This window comes from Anabas testudineus, chromosome 1 (genome assembly GCF_900324465.2).
Source record: "Anabas testudineus chromosome 1, fAnaTes1.2, whole genome shotgun sequence".
Taxonomy (NCBI): domain Eukaryota; kingdom Metazoa; phylum Chordata; class Actinopteri; order Anabantiformes; family Anabantidae; genus Anabas; species Anabas testudineus.
In genome coordinates this window covers 4,415,081-4,434,298 of record NC_046610.1, presented here as the reverse complement: position 1 = coordinate 4,434,298, position 19,218 = coordinate 4,415,081, and the positions used below count along the sequence as shown (strand labels likewise).

The 19,218-nt window shown below is 38.7% G+C and overlaps 2 protein-coding genes across 5 annotated transcripts in view; both read right to left on the bottom strand.

Moving 5' to 3' along the window:
* The window catches only part of mgat3b (beta-1,4-mannosyl-glycoprotein 4-beta-N-acetylglucosaminyltransferase b), a 55,692-nt gene extending 54,592 nt beyond the window's left edge, over positions 1 to 1,100 (bottom strand). The window contains exon 1 of the mRNA XM_026358910.1: positions 697 to 1,100. Coding sequence (XP_026214695.1) covers positions 697 to 719 — 23 coding nt within the window. The 5' untranslated portion in view covers positions 720 to 1,100. The remainder of the gene's footprint in view (positions 1 to 696) is intronic.
* Positions 1,101 to 4,608: 3,508 nt separating this feature from the next.
* Positions 4,609 to 18,330, bottom strand: tab1 (TGF-beta activated kinase 1/MAP3K7 binding protein 1). 4 transcript variants are annotated; one of them, XM_026359238.2, is made up of 11 exons: positions 18,275 to 18,330; positions 17,245 to 17,375; positions 16,773 to 16,926; positions 15,159 to 15,254; positions 14,374 to 14,512; positions 11,664 to 11,780; positions 10,692 to 10,803; positions 8,734 to 8,878; positions 8,200 to 8,413; positions 7,111 to 7,264; positions 4,609 to 5,314 (listed from the first exon to the last, which is right to left on the bottom strand). In XM_026359238.2, the coding sequence occupies exons 1-11, from the start codon at positions 18,305 to 18,307 to the stop codon at positions 5,089 to 5,091; spliced, it is 1,521 nt and encodes a 506-aa protein (XP_026215023.1). In that variant the 5' UTR covers positions 18,308 to 18,330; the 3' UTR covers positions 4,609 to 5,088. The 4 variants fall into 4 exon arrangements, with proteins under 4 accessions (XP_026215023.1, XP_026215024.1, XP_026215025.1 ...); XM_026359239.1 differs by having other exon boundaries at positions 4,609 to 5,311; positions 18,275 to 18,326; XM_026359240.1 differs by having other exon boundaries at positions 14,374 to 14,494; positions 18,275 to 18,326.
* Between the last annotated feature and the right edge of the window lie 888 nt (positions 18,331 to 19,218).

The following is a 19,218-nucleotide window of genomic DNA, read 5'->3' as shown; positions in this document are numbered from 1 at the left end:
ACTGTGGAGCTCAGTGGCAAAGGCGAATGTTCACAGACGTTACAGTCAGTGGGTGAAATTCAGTACTGGTTTTAGTCTGCCATTGGATTTGTCCACAAAATCAAAATCTAAAACAAAACTAAAGCAATATCAGTCTTAGCTAACTCCCATGAAAAAAATCTAACAAGCAAATTTCTCTAAGCGCTGTACTTACACTTAATTAATTTAACAAATTAATTAAGTGTAAGTAATTTAACAAAATGGCTCAACATATTTAAAACACTTCATATGGCAATAACATGACCAACAGACATTGTTCATCCTGCAAGTTTAGGGATTTACATGTATAATTTCCTGTTTTTGCAAACCATTGCTTTCTAATCTAATCTCTAATCTAGTTTCTCTTTCTTTCTAAAACAAGTCTGCTAGCAAACAAATGAGTTTCTGTCCATCACAAATCCCAAAACAGTTCCTGATCTGAAAGCAGAAAGTAACGAATGTGAAACTTCAGCAGTAGTGTTTCCTCTGTGAGAGACAAAGTAGTCAAACACTCACAGCCAGAATTCACAGACACTTGATCGTTTAAAGATCACAGGATTCTTTCTCCATCTAAATAGTGGCAGACATGCTGTCACGCCTGCATTTGCACACACAGCTCTTCCCTTCCTTCACACAAATATTCTAATTTGGAAGTTTTAGCGAGTCAAGTGTATTTACCTCTCAACATTTCTGTGACCCATTGTTTTCCTATGCAGTCCACTATGCAGTAGAGTCAGTGGTCCAGCTCCAGGTAAACCATTTCCTGTCTGTTTGCCCTTGTTGGTTTTCTTCTCCCAGGTGACACTAACAAGCTCTGCCAGTAAAGGTGAAGAGAATCAGTTGAGCGTGGGCTGAGCAAACCCGGTAGTCCATATTCTCCTTGGTGATAAACCACATACTGCCTCAGTGGCTGTGTTTACATCTTAAACACATCCAGATGGCTCCACCATCCTGTTCAGTAGGTTAATGTTTAATCCCAGTTTGGTGAATTATAATAAATAAATATATATAAAGCATGAGTAATAGTAACTGCTTGCCTTCTTCCTTTTTCATGTTTTTTTTTTGCTACTTATCTATTTGCTGACTCAGTTGGAAGGCAGGCGATCAAGAATGGACTCGTTGTCTTGGTCAACATGTTGTGTGCAAAACAACTGTAGTCTGTGACAAAAATGCAGCTCCACATTGCCATCTGATGGACTGGCTGAAACAAACAAGAAATCAAGTCAGGACTTTTTTTTAATTCAGCAAAGAGAACTTATATTTTTCACCTAATTTCTAGTGGAATAAAACAAAAAAGGAGCAAAAGGAGCTCAACAGTAGCTTCACAAGTTTATCTGAGTTTTTTTTCTGGTTTTGTATTTCAGGATATAAAGAGGTCACTGTGTGATTTTCTGGGGATGTTTCGACTTACAGTTTCCAGTGGTTTAATGTTAACTCTACTGAGCTTCAGTAGTAGAATTTAGAGGTACTCACATATGTACTTACATGTCAGTCCTACCACTGTTTCATCACCTTTATTTTTCATTACACGTTATCATTTGGGAAACTGACAATAAAATTTTTGGCAGTTTTGTAAGTGGAATATTTGCCCAATTATGCTAGATATAAGTTTCTTCATGATGCTCCATACATTTTTAATAGGAGCCAGATCTGGACTGCAGACGGATCAATCAAGTCTCCGTCTGGGTCTACGAAGCCACACTGTTGTAACATCTGCAGGGTGAGTCCTGGCATTGTAATACAAAAATATCCAGTATCCACTTGAAGGCTGCGAGTCCTGAATCTTTTTACAATATTATTTATTTTGATGGTGAGAGACCTCAACTATCTATCTTTCTTTTTAATCAAAGTTGGCACAAAGCTTGCAAAGACTGAGCCTTTGCTGGACGCTCCTTTCGTACCCAATCACAATTTCATCACCCATTACCAATTACCTGCACATTTTTGAATCCAGAACAATGTTACAGCCCAACTGTGTTACATTTACATTTGCATATATTTATAAAATACATCAAAATACAACTACAATCAGTGAAAACACCGTGAAACAAGTGACAAATCACAAATTTTAGTTTTTATTAGTTCAAGTGCCAACATTTCTATAAATGGGGTTTGTAGCTTTATAATATTTGAATATTAGATTTAACTACTGTGCATGCAATAATGCAGTGTAGGTGTTAAATACAGGTAAAGCTACTTCTGTGCTTCTACTTAGATACAGAAAGACTTTTGTATCTGTGTCATTTTGCTTACCCTCACTACAGCGAGACACTAATAGAAACTTGATAACGTAACTGATGAAGTGACCTGAAATGTAACCACAAAGCCTGAGGTAAAAAAAGGAACAATGTTCCTGTGCATATCCGGTTTATAGCTTCATGACTTTTAACAGCACCCTGCCTACGCTTTTAACAGTTTATGCAGGGAGCATGAACAACCTGTTGGCTTTGTTTTGCTTTAATCATTACCCATTCAATGCAATTAAAATCCCATTGAAGCTAGCTGTTATAAACTAAACACCTTTTTAAACTTCATGTTGTTTTGTGAGGAATTAAAAGCATTTTAAAATTCATTCTTGAACTTACGATTTACATTCTGTCATGAGACTTGCATGGGTTCATCTGGTTACCTACTAAATGGCCACCATAGGGGTCATATCATGATTATGATACTTTCCATGTTCTGGTGTTACATATATACTTTTGTGAAGTTGGGTACTCATGTTACACACAGTCAGATGTCCAAAGCTTGAGGGCAATGCGTTTGAATTCTGGCTGGTAGTGAATTCTTAGGTTTCAGTCTCACTTTGCTCTCAAATCTTTGTCAAATGCTGTTTTGGTTGGCATCAAGCAGCGTGGAAGCCGTTAGCTGGCCAACCCCTTTGGGCTGCAGTCACAGCTGGTTTGTGCAGAGGTCAATATGTCTCACAGAAAGTGTTTCTTCAGCTGTGAAGGAAAATGAACTTTGTTTACTTTTTCCAAAGATGAAACAACAACGGATAGAGGCGATGTTCCAACTGGGCATTGTTCGGCCCATTGGAGGACTTCCACAAGCTAGCCAATCAGAACAGCAAGGGATGGGGACAAGTGCTGCCCTAAAGACACAGGAGTTCCTTCAAGCCTTTTAGTATAAGGACCAGAGGAGCTGATTAAAGAGGCATTTTTTAAATGTTAAAATCATATAATGTATCAATGGAGGCTCACAAAATAAAATATAAACCAAATAATTAAATATGATACGGCCAATATGCTGTGTCTGTCTACTGCAATTTAATAACATTCTTGATATAAAGGCTAAAAACAGCTATGCTGTTCTCTCTGAATGTAACTTTCTCTTATATACACACACACACACACACATACTGTTTATGCTGAATATGCTTTCTGTTCGCTAAGGGTCACTTTGCATAATATCAAGTTGGTTCAGACTGAAGCTTTGCTGTTTAAATTACAAAGGAAAACTGGTAAGCACCTCTAGGCTTGAACAGAGAGCAGGGCTGTGAACATCCAAGGCCATGCTGTTCATATCAGCTTCACTCTGAGAACACCTAATAGAAGATCCTGTTCTGCAGTACTCGCTTCAGCAAAGCACTGCTCTGAACAATATCACACAGAACGACTGACTCTAGATTCTAGATCTGTAATCAAGCATCACCAAAAGACACCTGCGATGCTTCTGTGCCAGCAGTGACAGAACTTCTCATCATTCTCCTATGACCTTTTATTTCCTCGACATTGTCTACAAAGGAATAATAACGTTAATTAAACCCACATTTCAATAAGAAGGCCACAGCCAACGCAGCAGGAAAACACCAATTTTTCTGAAAATGATCAATTAGCAACATGCCCTGGGTCGTCTTTCATACTAAACAACTCTCTGCTACAGCTCCAACTGGTGATTCGGGGGCCTCATGTGTTATGATTTTTCTTCTTTTTGTGTGTGACTGTATTCACTTCCCTGATTAAGCAAATTAGCATTTCATAATGGTATGAAGTTCATTTAAAGAGTGATTAACTCCTGACTTCACTCAGCCCAACAATGGCTGGCAGATGGCTGTCCACCCTGGTTCTGCTGGAGGTTTCTTTTACCAATATATATTATTTTGTCAGTACAGAATTTCACTTTCCTACCTTCACTACATTTTCACTGTCATTTTAATTCTTAACCTAAGCAGCTCACTTCTGATAGATGCCTCTTTTTAAAATGTCACCTCCTACCCGCTGAGAAACACGCTGCATGTCCCCGATGTAGTGAGCAAATGGAGACACTCATATCTTCACCTCCACCACTACCAGCTGCATCTCCAACAATCAGTCACACACACCACCGCAATTAAGACGCCTCAGTGAAGTAACCTTGCTAAAAACGGTGCTTACCAGTGGGTCATCATGATGCATCGGCTGTGCTGAGCAAGTATTTGTGAGGCGACACTGACAGTTTATTGAAATGAACTGAAACCAGTGACCAATGTAAGTTGTAAGAACGCGACTGATTGTTGTACCCACCCACATAAGTCAATCTTCAACTGTGTTTGGTTAAATTCAAGACACCAAGTAGAAATGTTTTGTAAAACATGGTCCACTGAGCCTATTGATTCATTGTGGATGATATATTTATATTACAAATAAAAAAGTACTTTTAAACACATCCATTCATTCCATTTTAAGGCGTTAAACTATGTAATCATTCTCAACTCCACAAACTCTAAGGTTTATGAGATTCCTGTTTGCACATACAGTACGTGTTTTTATATCTGACAATGTGGCTACAATCTGGATTACATATATTCACAATCAATCATGACCAGCATATATAAAACAAGAGCAAACATGCTTAACACACTGTTCCAGGGTTGTGCCCCTTCCCTTCAACCAGTGCTGGTTAGAAAGATCCTAAAAACCCCAGTCTTTGCTCCATGCATCTTCACGAACCTTTAGGTCACTTATTTTTAGTTATGATATAATGATAACATTTTGTCGATCAGCCCAAACACCTCTTAAAATATTTGTCCTTTCACAATCCATGTGCTTTCTTGCTGCAAAAAAGCCAACTGACACTCTAGCAGTCTCCTCACTGGGGTCCCAGTCCTCCCTGGGTGCTCTGGCCATCACTGTGGTCGCCTCCCCACAGACGGTAAAATTGGCTGAAGTCCACATATGGTGGGACCCTGCCCGTCTCGTCTGGCTGCGCCGCCTGACTGCCTCTCTGGCGGAAGAGGCTACCATCTCCTGAGCTGGAGCTGGAGCTCTGCGTCTGGGTGTTGGTGGACTGGAGGGTGGCGGTTGGGCTCTGACTGCTAAGGAGAGAGGAGGAGGAGCAAGGTGGGTAATTGAGGAGAGTGGAGGTGGAGGAGGAGACAGGTATGAGGGTTGGAATAGAGGACGAAGAAGTGGGGGTGTCAGGGTAGAAAAAGGGGTCCATATCGTAGGTGGAGAGACAAAGGAGAGATGTGGAGAGCGGGAAAGAACGGGGAGGAGGAGGGGTGGTGGAAAGAGAGAAAAGGGAGGTGGAGATGGGGAGAGGAGGGAGTGGGGAGAGGGGCAAAAAAGGGGAAAGAGGGAGTTCAATTATAGGCTGCAGGATGTCAACAGAAGTTTGGCAGGTAGAGGGGTGCAACGTGCTACAGGAGCAGAAACAGGAGAGGCGAGGACAGAGCGTAGGATAGAGAATGGATTTTGGCGAGTCGGGGTCCATGAGGAAGAGAAATATAGATGCGAGTCAGAGAGTAAATAAGTGGAAATCAGAACGAAGCAAGGAGATAGAGATAGAAACCCTTCTGGACGACTGAGCAAGTCGTCAAGTTGACATAAAAACTAAAGCTGCAAACACATTCAAAAAATTAGGCAAAAATTGTCAATCTGACTAAAAATAAAAAAGGTGGCAGAGATCAGTACTGATTTAATGTGATGTAAAAACTATACTGGATGTGGTCTTAATGTATTGTATTTTATTGTTATTTAGGAAATATGGCTACCATACTCATGGCTTTGTTAATGCTAATTATAATAAGGTATGCAGGGGTTATCTTCAAGTCAATGCAACATCACTGGTCAAGATAGACTGGCCAATCAGCAAATGAACATTTACATTTACATTACAAATTGCTTTGTAATGTAAATGCAGTATTGTGTGGACACAAATATCAGTTTGTGCTTAGAGGTTTATTCCTTTGTCTTGATTGTGTACAATCATCATAGAATTGTTTTATTTACTTACTTAAGACATAATGTATTCCCCATCTAGACATATTGTGTTTAATAGAAAAGTTCCTCTACAATGATTCCTACATTGTTTTTTACAAATTACCATTCATTGTTTATCAGATAGCGAAGTTCAGTGTCACATCAGCCTGCACTCCATTTAAGAACTTTTCCCTGCTCTTGCCACTAAGCAACAGACGCCATGCTGGCGCGACTAAATGGAGCTCAGATTGTTATGCTTGTGAGCACAGTTGCAATGTAATTTAGTACTATAGTGCCATGTTACTTCACTGCTGTACAGTGAATGTTGTCACCACCATTTGTCAGTATAAGCAAGACAGGGGACAGTTGTAACTTTGTAAAGACATTTAGGCAGCACTAAAATTATTAAATTATTAAATAATGATTACCTTTTTGGAAAAGCATACATGTGTTTCTGTCACACAATTGGTCCTCACATAATCACAGCTGTACACTATTACTTGTAGAGTATTGTGTATGCTGTACAGTACAGGTGTATGATAAACATATACACATAACTCAACAGGAAACTACGGAGAAGTTGAGGTTAAACCAACACATAAATAGGGACATCATGTCGAGCTTATCTAAAGTAAATATAGCAAGGAGGTTAAATGTTTGTTTATCCTAACTTAACAGTGTGGAGTCACAATAAAGCAGAGTCAAGACAACAGAGGTGGCACAAGGGGATGAAAATCAAGATTATGAACAAAAAGTGCAAAACTAAAACTATAGCAAAGTTTGAAAGGCATGAAGAAAGACAGTAGTGAAAAATCAAGCTCATCCAGACCAAACTGGAGAGACACTGTGACATAAGAGGAAAAAAAAACGTACCTACAATAAACATTGACAACATACAAACCAAGCTTACCCTGGGGTGGGAGTGCCTTCCTCAAGGGTTGAGGCTGTGTTGGTTCCGTTGGTGAGGACGTTTTGGGAGGGCATGACAAGTGAGAGTGTGACACTGGTTTTACTGGTGCTCTGGCTATTGGAGTAGGGCACAGACACAGGGTAGATACGTCCACCTGCAAAACAAAGGCAGGGAACATACAAAGTCAAAAGAAAACATGAAATTATGCAAGTATGTTTGCCTACCTGTAAGGTTCACCAAGCAATAACCTAAAAGTTGCTTCTCAGTTGTTGAAAAGGAAAATACACTAAAATTGTTTTTTACCTTTGACAATTGCTATTAAGAGAACTACTGAGCACACTCATAATATGGGCATCGTGCGAGCCTAAACAAAACCGGTTATTTTGTGCCTGAACATTGTTATTTGATCTCCCTGTAATGCTGTATTCTTGGCAACACCTCTTTTTCTAAACACTAACTGCCAGGGCACAGATAAAAAAGAGCTATGACGTATAAAAAACTCACATGGAAATTGAATATTTTAGATTACATTATGATTCTAGCTTTCAACATTCCTAAAATGTCCTTCAGACTAAGTTCAGTGCGTGGGTGCCTTTTAAAGTGAGCAAGATTGGAAACCTGAGAAGTTGTGTTTTTTAAGATTTTTATATGAATCTGAATAATTGACATTGTAAAAGTTTTCAATAAGGAATACTGGTGCAAGTGTAGCCAGTACAGAGGTCTGTTCCCTGCACAGACTTTCTACGAAACATTAACCATGTTTTTGCTGCCTGCTGTTCTTTTCTCTCTCCTCTTTCCACTCACCCCAACCGGGCGAAGCAGATGGCCACCCACCCTGAGCCTGGTTCTGCTGGAGGTTTCTTCCTCCAAAGGGAGTTCTTCCTCTCTACTTTCGCCTAGTGGTGCTCAATGGGATTGTTGGGTTTTCTATAATTCGTTATAGAAAACCCAACAATCGGATTATACTTTTAACGGTCTTAAACCTTAAACAATGTAAAGTGCCTTGAGATGACTTCTGTTGTGATCTGGCGCTATGCATATTAAATTGAATTCAACTGAATTAACTAGTCCCAGAATGCCGGGCCTTACCCTGTGTGGGCGTGAGCGCTCCATCAGCAAGCGGGTAGTTGATATTGCGGATGAGCAGGGTCATGTCCTCATGCCGAGAACAGTAGGCTGCCCTCTGACGACCGGACACATAGACATCATGGTGCAGCCGTTTAACGCGCTCCACCACTGACTGAGCCACTGCCTCCAGACTGTTCTGCTGGGCCAACTCTGCTGCTACCATGGCAACAATTTCCTGCAATGGACAGAGCAGCAGGAAACAGAGTCAGAGTCAGATCCTCTATATATGAATGATGAGCTGAAGAACTTAATTTGATAAAGGAGCTGAAGAGATGGTTGCAGTTAGTAACAGATTTCATGAATGAAAAGAAAAGTTGTGTGCGTAGGGGAAAGTGAGGGGAGGCACAGGAAGATAGGAAGATAGGAAGAGTAAAGGAAGCAGATTAAAGAAAGACTAGTATGTGGAACAGAGTATATGGTTTGCAAATGAAGGATGAGAACTATCAAGTGAAGAGAAAGTTGTGGTGAATAAACCGTCAGCATGGATCTACCAACCTGATTGGCTTGCTCTGGGCCGTGGGCAGACTCAAGAGCATTGATTAGACCTTCTGACATCAGTAACAAGAAGCCTCTCACGTTGTCCAAACTCTGGCTACTATCAATCTCTGGCTCTGCAATGATTGGCATCGTCTTGGCCGCACTGGTGGTGGAAGAGTACAGGAGAAGGTTAGATATATCAGCAGACAAAATTATGTCAAATAGAGTTATAATAAAAAGCGAACAGGGGGCAAACAGGAAGAAATGACACAAATGGAAGGAGAAAGAAAGTTTGTAAAATTTAGTTTTGTCAATGATAACAGCCAATACTAGAACTGAGAGACTGAAAGACTAAAAGGAAAGAGAGAGAAACTAATACGAAAAGAGAGACATAAATGCACCTGACCTAAACACAATAAACCTAGCTAATCTCATATGGAAAATCCAAAGAATCACTTATACTTTATCCACATCAAATTTCCTGCACTCTCTTTGATGGTACCGAGGAGCAAATTCTATAATGATTCTATTGTGTGTCTCATTGAGGTTCATAATTGGAATGACCCTTAGATATGTGAGACTGATTTGATCTCGGCCTGAAGACCAGACAAATACAGGAAATGAGAAGTGTGAGAGCGGGGGCCCTGGGTCATGGAATTTCAAGAGGCTCAGCTGTGGTTAAGAGAGGCCTGGACCACAGTCAGATCTGATAATAAAGACCCTAACATGAAGACAGAGCCTCCACTGTACAGGTACTGCTGAGTACAAACACACAAAAAAGGACACTACAGTGTTTCATTAGCTCCCCAAGTTCCTGCTGACACAGTTCTTAAAGGAACATTTACATTTTGGGAAATAGACTCATTTGCTTTGTTGCTCATACCTGTAAGAAAGACTTCAAGCTGTGTCAAGGAGGTAAATTGCTCAACATAAGATCAGAATAAATGGGGATTAAAACAATGCAATTTCAATCTTGTGTTAAATTAAATCACAACATGTTGGTTTTGGATGTTTGTTTGTGTAGTAAACAAACAAGATAGATGTTAATTAGTGAGCTTTTTTTGAACTTTGAAGAAAGTCAAGCTGAATGGGTCTGGTGTTCATGCTAAAACAAACATTTCATAGCTGAACACAGGCACAAAAGATGTGTGAAGACTTTCAGTGCTCCAGGTCTCGGTTATATCAAAGCTGCTGTTTAGTGACAGCTGAGCCACAGGACACTTCCTCTCTTGTGGAGTCCATGCCTGGATGAATCAGAGCTATTTTGACAGCATGAGGTGGATCTTCACAATATTAGGTAGGTGGTCTTAATTTTGTGGTGTTGGTTTGCATTCCGCTGTTTAAGATTTTTAGACAACTACCAGTCAGGATGTTTTAAAGTTTCTGAAGTTTTTTGCATTTAAATGCATAAATGTAGAAAGTGGCATTAAATATAAAGGAAGGACAATCCATATGTCATTTGTTCACTGTTTTTCCAAGTTAAAAACAACAGCAGCAAAAACAACAAGCACTCATATTGTTTTTCATTTTTCTCATCTAACCTCAGTGGCATGACTCAGAAGTGACCTACACCGACAGTTATCACAAGTTAAATATTCTATGTTCTAAAAGCCTCCACATGAGAAGATCATATGAGCTCACCACCCTCATTCATATTCATAGATCAGTTATAAAAGTGACTAAAGTGATGAACAATTGTCTGAATGCAGTGAACTGACTAACGTGACAGTTAATTTAATGTCCACAGAAGCTAACAACAACCATTGAGCAGCATTACTTCCGTTCAATTTCAAAATACAACTCTTTTTATCAACTCTAACAAAAAAACAACAGTTTTACCAGGAGTCTAATGTTGAGCTTTTAAAATTGTGGGTGAAGGTCACTTATGGATCAAACCACTCCTGTTTGAAGAAAAAAATTAAATTAAATATGAAAGCTTGTTGTCCATGAATTTTGTTTGTGAATCTTGGCTTCACCTGAGCAAGTCAATTTCACTGTAGTTGCATTTCACCCTGTAGTCTCCGAGCCTCCTGGTGCTACTCTGCCCCGCTATCTGCCCCGCCTGTTTAACACGAGCTGAATCCACACCTAGAGCAGAGAGAGAGACATTAGTGACAGGTGAATAAAGGATGTGTCTTAGTAAGGCAGAGGAGGAAGGCTTTCTGTTGGAAAGTACAGCATAAAGTAATCACAGAAGAGAAATAAGTAGAAGAAGGAGGCGAGGGTGGGAGGCAGAGAGGGAGGCATAAATGTGTTTGAAGGTGGATGGGAATATGAGGGAAGAGGTCACCTTCAGCTGGGTGAATGACTGCCATTTCATTAAAATAATTCAAAGAAGGGCCTAAACAACAAAATAATTACATGACTCCCAACTTGCAGAGAGGGAGAGAACAAACAGAGACAGAGGTCTGCCTCTTAATCTAATGATGTGGTGTCAATGCTGGGAAACAATGCAGCTAATTCCCCACTTTATTCATTACAGCTGCTAGACTGAACCTAATGCTGCTTCTGCAAAGCTAATCACAATGTATGTATTTCCCCTCATTACTGGAAAATTAACTTGGCTGTCCACCATTAATAAATGGACATATTTGTCTTTATGCCACCTAATCTTTACTGAAGGATGAGTCTATGTCAATCTGTAATGTATTTCAAGGTTTTTCTTTCTCTTTAAACATTAAAAGAAACAAATAACAAACTAATAAGAACTATTTTATGCAACATTCAATAGGAATGTTGAAAATGCTTATAATTGTTTTAAATATATCACATAAACATATGTGCAGCTGGATAGTGTTGTGGTAAGATCACTGCCCTAACCCTGATGTAAATGTGAAAAACAAATTGCAAAAAAGGAAGCAGCAAAATGAGCCAAACACAAGAATTTGCCTCACTGCCAAAACGTTTGGCTCTCATTGATGATATCAGCTTTCTGTCTCATGTCTCACCCAGTGCAGCCAGTCTCTGCAGCTCATCCTCGTTGTCTGTACTATGTGGTCTGCAGATCTGGAGAACCTGGTTCTGGCCATCACTGCTGGACTTGCACAACAGTGCCCTGTTGGTCCCTGAAACCACAGATAAACATTAAACAGCAGTATTCACAAAATGACAGAATTAATTGGTGGTCTGAACTTAGAATTTGGTATTTAAAGGGCCATGTCACTGATTTTCGATTTGTCTTCTCGGGTTCTAGTTTGAAGAGTACATGTATGTGGGCGGTGTTAATAGGTGGAGCAAATTAAACGAAACTATAGCATCAGTGCAACCAGATGACATCATTTGAATTTCCGCTCCATATTTAGGTATTTTAATATAGACAAGGCAGAAGGAAGTTTAATACCATTTATTTATATGTCTAATCCTCAAACTAGAACAACAGCAAGCTAACTGAATATCAATGAACTTATCCTTTTTAAGGTGAGTCAACTTTACACAAGGTAAAACTGATTCTGAATTAATAAAAAAAACAAACAGCAAGAAGAAAATATCAAGCTGGAAATGAACTGGACTGGAATATTTGTCATTTGAGTTTTTAGGCTAAATTTAGATGTGGCGTGCTGGTCTGCATTTTGTTCTTCTACCCACATTGATATTCATAAGACATTTTGCCTCCTAACATTTCCACACTTTAGTGATGCAGAGACAGAAATGCAGTGAAGTTGCTCTGAGGTGACTCACAGGATCAAACCTCTGCCAATTAATCATCTAAGATAATGTGGTGAATTTAAGAAGCTGTGTATTAATCACTGACTGATGAAGCCACTTGCTGACACATAAGCTGATCAATGACTAATTCACTTTTATATTTTTGGGCCACTAAGAAGAGGTTTGATGAAGGGCCAGAACGCCCCTGCCTTCAACCAGATTTGAAGTCCTGTAAATACCTGAAGAGGTCATGAAATGTGATCCATGTATCCACACAGTAAGTCCACTCTATGGGGACCTGGGCTTTATACTCATAACTCAGTTTTATACCTCGTAGTTATGAAAGTCTTGCTAGTCTAGTCATTTGATACATCTTGTTATCATGTTATGTGTCAAGTTGTTACCCTACATATCTACAAAGGATTGCCAGACACGCCTGCTGTATGTTCATGTATCCTTTGCTGCCCTCCACACATACCCACTCCCAGCATATTAAATTGTGAGTCATACGACCTTAACTGTCAAATATGCTTCATATCAACACAGAGCTGGGAGTGCTTTTAAGTGCACCCTTACTCTTCCATTTAAACATCCCTGAGATTTATGTTCTGTCAACTTTGAACTCCTGACCCACACACAAGAGCCAGCTACTAATTACTATTTCCCCATTTCCTACACGGTGCCATGTCCTTCAGGACAAAAAGAAAGTCCAAAAATGAAGGTGAGTCTCTTTTCTTTTGCCTTCAGATGAGTGTTATCATTAGAAAAAGATTCAAACCACTGATTACTGATAAAATCAAGCAGAATGAATAAAGAATAAAAAAAAAAGTGCAGAGCTATGCGAAAAAAAGCCCCATCTGGTTCTTGATGATTGATCTTGATCATTCTTAAAAAGAAATACTTCTAAAGAATGACTGTGGCTTCTCAGGGTGATTGTGTGAGAGATAGAAGTGTCTGTCTTTCACAGTCTCTTTTGAATTTCTGTACAGTTAAGAATCTAAAATGGTCTGCAGGCTGCTGTAGTAAAATATTAATGTAAGATGTTTCTTTCTTTTGCAACTTCAAGTCAGGTAAAGTATATGAACACACACTGAAACTAGAAGCTACTAAAAGACAAAAGGAACAAAATGATGTTGAACTGTACATCCTGATACTTTATGTGCCAGGATAAGAAATACACAAGAGACACAGCCTCCCAGCACTGACATGCTCTGCCTGTAGCTGAAGCTCATGCAATAGCTTACATGCTACCAAAGAGGTGCATACAATTGATAGGGGGCTAAAGGCTTAAAAAGGGTGTCAGATTGCACCTCATGTGTGTCATTAGTGAACAGTATCTAAATTGGAATGTATTTCTGGAGTGAAATAGCTCACCTAAGGGCACCTAGCATGGAGTTAAATGTGCAATTCCAGCCCATGTCAGCTCAATCTGTTGTTTTAGCATGTAACTGCAAGTAAGACTACCATAAATCTACATGATTAGTCTCTTTCATTTTTTTACACTCTATTAACAATAAACTTAATAATAATAATATTCAAGTACTGCAAAATACAAACAATTCTTTTGTGGAAATCTTCATAAACTGTGCTTCACAGTATTTCATTGTGACAAATTATGAAATCATACATTTTGACATATTAATCAACCATTTGCTCTAACCTTTTTACTGTGGTTAAGTCAATATGGTCTATAATTTTATAATAAACATAATCTCTTAATGATATCTTCAATCAGTGATTGAACTCAAATCTGATTGTAGCCTGACATCTACTGGTGTAAGTGTCCATCTTATATCGGCTTGGTAATAACAACATTGACCAGCACTACCAACAGGCTTAAAAAAAAAGAAAAAAAGAAAAGGTATATATTTCTGTCCCAGTGTTTATCTTAGTTTGCTGCTTACAATGCATCAGTGTTAGACTGAAACATGGATTGTCACGGTATTCATACTAAGATTATAATCCCAGTATTACTACTATCAAGTCTATCAAGACAACTGTGTGTGTCCATACCAACGTTGGCAATGTAGAGCTTGTTGTTGAGGATCAGTGCCACCACAGCAGTAGCTCCACCTGTCAGCTCCTGCTCCAACTCCTTCAGACGCTCGTGAACCTTCTGACTTGAAGGGGAAAGCTGGTGGAATGACACATTCTGATGAGACAGATAAAGGAGGAGTAGTGAGTAAATTAGGTAAGTAAGAGTAGGCAGACTGAAGTAGAAAAAAGGAAATGAGACAAATTATACAAGAATATGAGAGAAATCAAAGCGAGGCAAGAGGCAAGATGAAAGGCAAATAGAGAAAAAAGAGGGCAGGCAGGCATGATGGAAACAAGGAAACAGGCAGGAAGGGAGGCGGATAATCAATGAGTAAGTGCGCAGGAGATAGTGAACATAAAAGAAGCAGATAAGCAAGAAGAAGCGTGAAAGAAGACTAAAGGAGATTATGACTGGATGATGTTAATGAAACATTTGATTGCAAAAAAAAAATAAAAATTACAAAAACACCCACGACAGCAGCAGTTTCAGAACTGAATACAGCAGAATGTGAAGCAGTGAAAATAGAGGAGCTTTAACTAATGATTGGCTGGATGCAGAGAAGGGAGAACTGACACCGGTTTATCTAATGAAACAGGCTGATGAGACCATTAGAACATAACAAGGTCATTCTCGAATGGCAGAGCATTAGCTCAAACTAATGCCCAAATCTGTGGTTGCTACGGAAACCAACAGAGAACTCCTCAATTTTCAGCTTAATCTCTCTATATGCTTTGAAGAGTTTGTGTTTGTGTGTGCATACCTCATTGTGTGGTGGGAGGAAGGTGGACAGGTGGGCTTTCTGTGCCAGGGCATTATCTATAGTTTCAAAGTAGCTTTTCTCCACCACATCAAATGCCTGCAACAACAGAAAAGAAACATGTCTGGATAACACAGTGTTGGAAAAATACAGGTTTTAACATAGCAGAAATTTATGTGAGGGAGAGGTGAAGATCTTCAATATTGTCACACAAAACCTTTTAATGGAACTTCAGGATTTTAACTCCGGTAAAATAGAGGCATTAACACCCTGGGGTCCATTGTGTTCAGATACATTTTTAAGGTGACCACACTGGAGTTATCTTGTAAATATAACACAAACTGTGGGAATAACTGTACAATTATACTTCAAGCTCCTACATAAATAACCATGAAATGTACTGTACATAAAAGTTTTATTCACCTTTTCATTACTGCATCATGAGTTTTATTGACTGATGAGGAAAATTTATACTGACTTTATTAGCTTACTGCACTGAGCAAAGGGGTTTGATATGAGCCCAGAATTTTTCTGCAAACAGTTTTGTTTGTAAGTGGTTTGTGTATTTGTCTTTTTGCCTGTGATCTTCTCATTTTTCTGAAGTAGGAAGGAAAGGATGATCATCTAGCACAACGCTTTAGTCAGGATTCAACAATACATTCATACTACAAGACACTGAATTGGGAGCCAATTCATTTGTGCTTTCTGTACAATAAATTTGAGTTTAAACAGTCAATGACATCATCAACAACCTTCACAGAACAGTGGTGAAGGTAAAAAGACTGGAACCAGGTATGAGGCAGGTATGGAGCATGAGCACAGAACATTGTGCTACCAGTGCACTCCATGTTCTCTACTTCTGTCTCCTCCTCCTTGACCAAATTGTCAATTAAGTACAACAAACACAACTTGTTCCCCTATCCATTCTAATACTTTAGAAGGAGAATGTATTTGTGTATAAATGTGATGCCTGCTGTAGGTGGTAGTGACATGTGCTGTCAAGTTTAATCAAACCTTCAAGTGCCAGTATCAGATTTCTTAGAAATCATGACATAACATCTAAAAATAGTACCAGTCAATGGACAGACATGGTAAAAGGTTTTAAAACTCTCTAGTGCTGAACATGTTTCTATTTTAACAGCAGTGCACTGACCATGAAATCATCAACTCCTGCCAAAGGCAGAAGAATTTCAGCAGGTGTTTGACATAAAGATTGCATGAGCACAAATACAAAGTCGATTATGTACTCACTCAGATTACTCAGATTAGTAAAACCATACTTCTTTTCATTTTTAGCACTGGACTATTTATTAGGTTATTTAAGAGGTCAGTAAACTTGTGAGATGGTTAAACACCCTTGAACAAGTTGGTAAACCTTTGGCAGCTCCAGAAACAATTATAACTTGAATTTAGTTGCAATTTTCTGTCCATTTAAAGATTTGTTGATCACGGTTAGAGTAACAGTGTTTTTTGCTGTTGGGCTACCCTCTTGGTTACATCTAAGATTTTACCAGAAAACATCTTGAAAAACAGTTTCCCATCCCATCCTGCTAGAATATAAAAACATTTGCTTTTCAATCATTATCGTGTAAAAACATAATATAAACAAATGCAGACCTGTGTGAGGATCCTGCAGACATCACTGTCTGTGTGATTGGAGTTTAGCTGTCCTAGAAGCAGTTCAGCTGTCAGACACTGGGAGACAAAATTGGCCACTCTGCTGCCATCATAACCATTAAAAACCCCATACAGGAAACAGCCATCCTCGTATCTGATTGGTGAACAAAGCACAACAAATGTCAATTCAAGAAGAACTCGGGACTGTGTGCTGGCCACTTGCTATTGCAGTGCTGACAAAAGCTGTAGCATTTTGTGGCTGTATTTACCTCAAGTAGCACTATGATGTAGTGTCTATGTAACAATGTTAGAAAAAAGGTGATTTATATAGACATAATTAACTGATGACCAAATAGTGAACACTTAAAGGTGCCCACTTGGCACCTGAGATGCAGGTATTTTTCATGAACAAATGTTGTTTCTGTTTTAATTCATTTCTTTATGTCTCTCTCCGTTCTTGTCATAGACACACCTGAACCTGAGGTGTCCATCCTCATTGGGGTGACTCTGAGTTCCTTTACCATCAGGTCCATACACACAGTTGGGTGCTGTACCAACGCTACACATCTGACACAACGGCAGATCATCTGTCCAGCTCTGATGCTGTCAAAGAGCAAAAGAAACAAGGGATAAATCAAACTCCTTATTTTGTCTATCACCACAAGTAGCTCTGTACAGATTACTAGTTATACTTTCTTTAGTGTGAGCAGGAAAATTAGTTTTAATCAGCTTGGGATTCCAAGTTCAATGTACCACAGACATTCAAATAGTGACACTATGAACTCACAAAGAAAGCTCTCTTTACATATTCTTTGTTAAAATGATTTAAAACATTTAGGTATGCCTGACTTTCCTTCCTGTGGAAAATTAAATTCATATCTTACACTATGATAAATGGGTAATTTAAAACGAGCAAAGATCTGCATAGCAAAAAGTGGAAATACCATTGTTTTCTGTTGTTTTCGGGTTGTGGTGTATGTTACACATTATATAAATTACTTTCTTCTGTTTCTGCTATTGTGTAGATTTAATTATAAATCAGACACAGTCTAAATGTAATCTTCTGCACAGGTGTCTTGGTTTGTTTGTATAAAAAATATTCGAACAGTTTCTTACAGTGGGGTGTTTACAAAGTGGCTAACTAGCTAACTTCACTAACATTAGCTATCGTCTAATTACCGCAGGTCAGGATATAGCAGCCAGAGTTTGTACCAGTCGTACCCCTACTTTCCATAATATAAACACCATTTAAACCAGTAAATCGCTCTTTCTTGAGATTGAAGGTAAAAAGCTAACTAACTATTAGCAAACCACTAAATAAGCCCAGCTACGTAAGCTAGCACTAGCATCACTATTAGACAACAAAACAACACTGCACAAAAAGACAAACAGCTGCGACCACGGGCAAAGACAAATGAGACCGAAACACTCGTCAAGCACAGTCCAACAGAACCATTACAGGTTAGAAGAGTGAGATTAAAAACGAGTTATGTTTTACTTACGCTCTGCATCAAAGTCCTCCGCTGCGCCGCCATGTTGGACGGGACTCGTTGCGTTCACGGATTCATCGCAAAAATTCCTCTTCCGAGTTTCGACAACAACATAGCTTACTTACAATAACACAACAAACACGTAACGTTGAAAATATTTTTTATATTGCGTTAACAATTCCCTAATCACTGACCTAACCTGCTTAAAATAGGTGTTGTGAAATAATAATTTTCACTCACTTCCCACGTTTTGTGGAGTTTTAGTCAGATTTACCAATTGTCCACCTGTTTATTTATGTTCGCTAACTTTCCGACCGCACTTTAAGGCAACATCGGCATACTTTTTTTTTCAAATCAAAAGTTTTATCAACTTTTAGATTTTTTAATTGCAAAATATTGGAGCTTATATATGCAGTTCCTTGTTAAAATGTTTACGGTATGATTATTACTAAATTACTTGATAAAACAGTGAAAACTGTAAGGAAAAAACACCACTTCCGGCTTGAGTTTGCTAAATTATATTTCTATGACAATAGCGCCACCTTATGGTTTTAAAGAGGTTTACTGCTGCATGTTGCTTCTGGAAATAAGCTGTAATTTGTGACAGTTTCATAAAGTTTGAAGTTTTACACAAAGCTACAAAGACACAATTTTGAAACTAAGTTTTACTTTTTTTCCCTCACTACTTATAATAATTTTGCATTTGACTTTTCTCTGTTTACTTTCTGGTGTGATGGTAGTGAATGTTTCTAATTCTAATTTAATAGCCTATTGATTGATTTTTAGTTAACAAGTATACAGTCCTGTTTGGATTATGCACATACATGTATCTTTATTAAATATGTTTTTAGCACTTAGCACTTGCCTAAAATTGTAAATAAAAATAAATAACTTCAGCACTAACTCACTACAGAGCAGCTTCATTTTCTATCATCTCACCATTATGACTCTGAATT

Bases quoted from the DNA above. Each gene is read 5' to 3' on its own strand.
- tab1 (XM_026359238.2), bottom strand. From the start codon at position 18,307: ATGGCGGCGCAGCGGAGGACTTTGATGCAGAGC. The intron at 16,927-17,244 runs GTGTGTCTATGA...TTCACCAATCAG, and splicing joins GATGGACACCTCAGGTTCAG to ATACGAGGATGGCTGTTTCC. The intron at 10,804-11,663 runs GTGAGACATGAG...TCTCTGCTCTAG, and splicing joins GCAGAGACTGGCTGCACTGG to GTGTGGATTCAGCTCGTGTT.